Source organism: Octodon degus, unplaced genomic scaffold (genome assembly GCF_000260255.1).
Source record: "Octodon degus isolate 3935 unplaced genomic scaffold, OctDeg1.0 scaffold00178, whole genome shotgun sequence".
In the NCBI taxonomy this organism is placed as follows: Eukaryota; Metazoa; Chordata; class Mammalia; order Rodentia; family Octodontidae; genus Octodon; species Octodon degus.
The window spans coordinates 2,762,427-2,765,024 of NW_004524754.1; the positions used below are offsets into that span (position 1 = coordinate 2,762,427).

A 2,598-nucleotide genomic window follows, 5' to 3' on the forward strand; every position below is an offset into this window, starting at 1 on the left:
CTACACAGCAAGATTCTGTCTCAACTACAAAAGGGTTTAAAGATACATCTAGAAAACACCTTACTTTTATCCTGAGACTTCTGCACATCACTGGTGACTGGTAGATGTTCTTTCACTGATAAAGCTAGAGCAGCTTCTATGCCTCTCTGGAAGATCTTGTCATCTAAGGCCACCCTAAGACAGAAACAAAATTAATACAAAGTTTTAAAAAAACATCAATTTCAACTAAACAAAACTTGCAAGTTTCCTATATTACTGTTTAAGACTAGAGGAATGTTTTTAAACAATAATCATCATCCACAGACCGCAGACAGTAAAACTCCTAAAACCGAACAATGTCATGTCATACTGTGACTTACAGGTTTGAAACAGGAACAGCATGTGCCTTTGCCCTTACAGTGTTCTTTAATGGTAATATCTCTCTCTTCCCCATCACGGGCTTCCCAGAAAGCACTCGCTCTGCTAAGCAGTCCTGCTCGGAACACTGCTTCTACTTTCAGGTCTTTCCTGATTTCATCTATGCCTCTTTCACAGATATTACAGTCCTTATATTAACTTTTTAAAAACTGGATCTTTCCAATCTAGATCTTAACAAATGGTTTGCTACATTACGGTGCACAAGGCACTGCACTAGCTGAAAAAAGTACCCTCAGGGAGTCTGCAGAAGAAGAAAGAGGTGGGGAAAGAAGACATACCTAGAATTATCCCATATGAGTCAGATTATAATCAATCTCCTGTTAGGTTGGTCAAGTGGCAGGAAACATAAAAAGTCAAAGACATAAGAAAAGGGTTATATAAAGGAGGAAGCACTAAAATACATCTTTTTAAAGAATTACTATTTTAAGTAAGTTTTGTTAAGATATATTTCATATACCCTAGAATTTGCCTTTTATAATGCACAATCCAGCAGTTTTTAGTGAATTCAGAGTTGTGAAACCATCATGACATCTTTTTTCGGAGACAGGGTCTCACTGTGTAGTGCAAGCTGGCCTTGAAGTCACTATGGAGCACAGGGTGGCCTCCACTCAGTTACAGGCATGCACCTCCACACCCGGCCATCACACTCTAGTTTTACAAAATGCTCACTACCCCCTCATTATTTCATATCCATTAACAGTTATTACCACTTACACATCACCCAGCTCCTAGCCCACTACCAATCAAATTGCCTCTATTTTTCTATGCATATGCCCATTCTGGGCATTTCAAATAAGTAGAATCATAAAACTTGTGGCCTTCTGTGTCTGGTTCCTTTTAGTCAGCACAACGCTTTGAAAATTCATCCATGTCGCAGCTTGCTTCTTCTTGTGGCCAAGTAAATATTCCATTATAGATGCTACATTTAACATTTATCCAGTCATCAATTGATAGGCACTGGATTGCTCCCATTTTTGGCTCATGAATAATGCTGTGAACAGTTATGTACAGGTTTCTGTGGGGAGGCTGGTTCTGATTTCCTTTGTTCAGCCACCTATTGATACATAACTTTAAACTGAGAAAACACTGAACTGTTTCTCAATTTAGCCACACCCTGCAGCAATGCATGAGTCTCAGTCTTTTCACATCTTCATTAAAACTTGTCTTTTTGATACGAGACATGGAGCAGGTAGAAAGTATTATTTTACTGTGGTTTTAATTTGCATGTCCCTGACAGCTAATATGACTACACATCTTTTTATATTAATTGGTTATCTGTGTATCTCTGGCGAAATGTTTATTCAAATCTTTAGCATCTTCAACTTACATCTCCCACCCTACCCAGGATCTAGAATACAAGTGACAACTAATAAATACTTCATGGCAGGCTGATAACCATAATAGAAAGCTAGAAGTTATATTTTGTACTACTTTTGCTTTTAGCATATTTTTAACAGGATTATCTTTTACTGTTTAACTTTTTAAAGGTATTTAGTACAAGGTTTACGGGGTCTACAGGGTCTCAATATGTAGATTGGTCTCATAGTGATACTGTTTTCAGCCTCCCAAGCGCTGGGATGATAGGTGTGCACCACCACACCCAGTCTCAGTCCCCATCTCAGCGTGCCCTGGGGGTGCAGCCAGCACAGCATGCAGGGGATCAAATTCTAGCTACTGCACTCTGCCTAAGCAGGCGCTTAATCCGCTGAGCTATCTGGCCCGGCCCTTAACAACTATTTATACACTTTTGGTGCAAGTATTTTGTAGGAGTTCAGGATTAAAGACAGAAGTGGGGTCTGTAGTTATTATTTTAATATGTAAATAAGTATTTGCTTTTCTGTTTGAAATTTTCAAGCTAAAAACGGCTTAATATGTCTGTTCTCTGACATGTACTGAGTAAAATAAAACCTATTACCAACCTTAAATTCTAACTTAAACCAAAAGTTTGAAAATGTATCTCTTTTAAATGAACACAGCGAAGGGTCGGCCAAATAGCTCAGCAAACAGGTGCAGGGGCTGGAGGTTCAGAATCCTGGGCCTGCCGTGCTGGCCCCGCCCCTGGGGCACACTGAGACGGAAAGTGAGTCTGGGCTTGGTGGTGTGCGCCTGTAATCCCAGCTCTTGGGAGGCTGTAAGCAGGTGGATCACTACGAGTCCAATCTAGTAAGACCCTGAACACCC

General features: G+C 40.1%; 1 protein-coding gene across 1 annotated transcript in view; it reads right to left on the bottom strand.

Moving 5' to 3' along the window:
* Positions 1–2,598, bottom strand: part of Rad51ap1 (RAD51 associated protein 1) — a gene marked incomplete at its 3' end in the record, with an annotated part of 28,945 nt that overhangs the window by 21,818 nt on the left and 4,529 nt on the right. Inside the window, exon 4 of the mRNA XM_023703770.1 lies at positions 65–174. Coding sequence (XP_023559538.1) covers positions 65–174 — 110 coding nt within the window. The remainder of the gene's footprint in view (positions 1–64; positions 175–2,598) is intronic.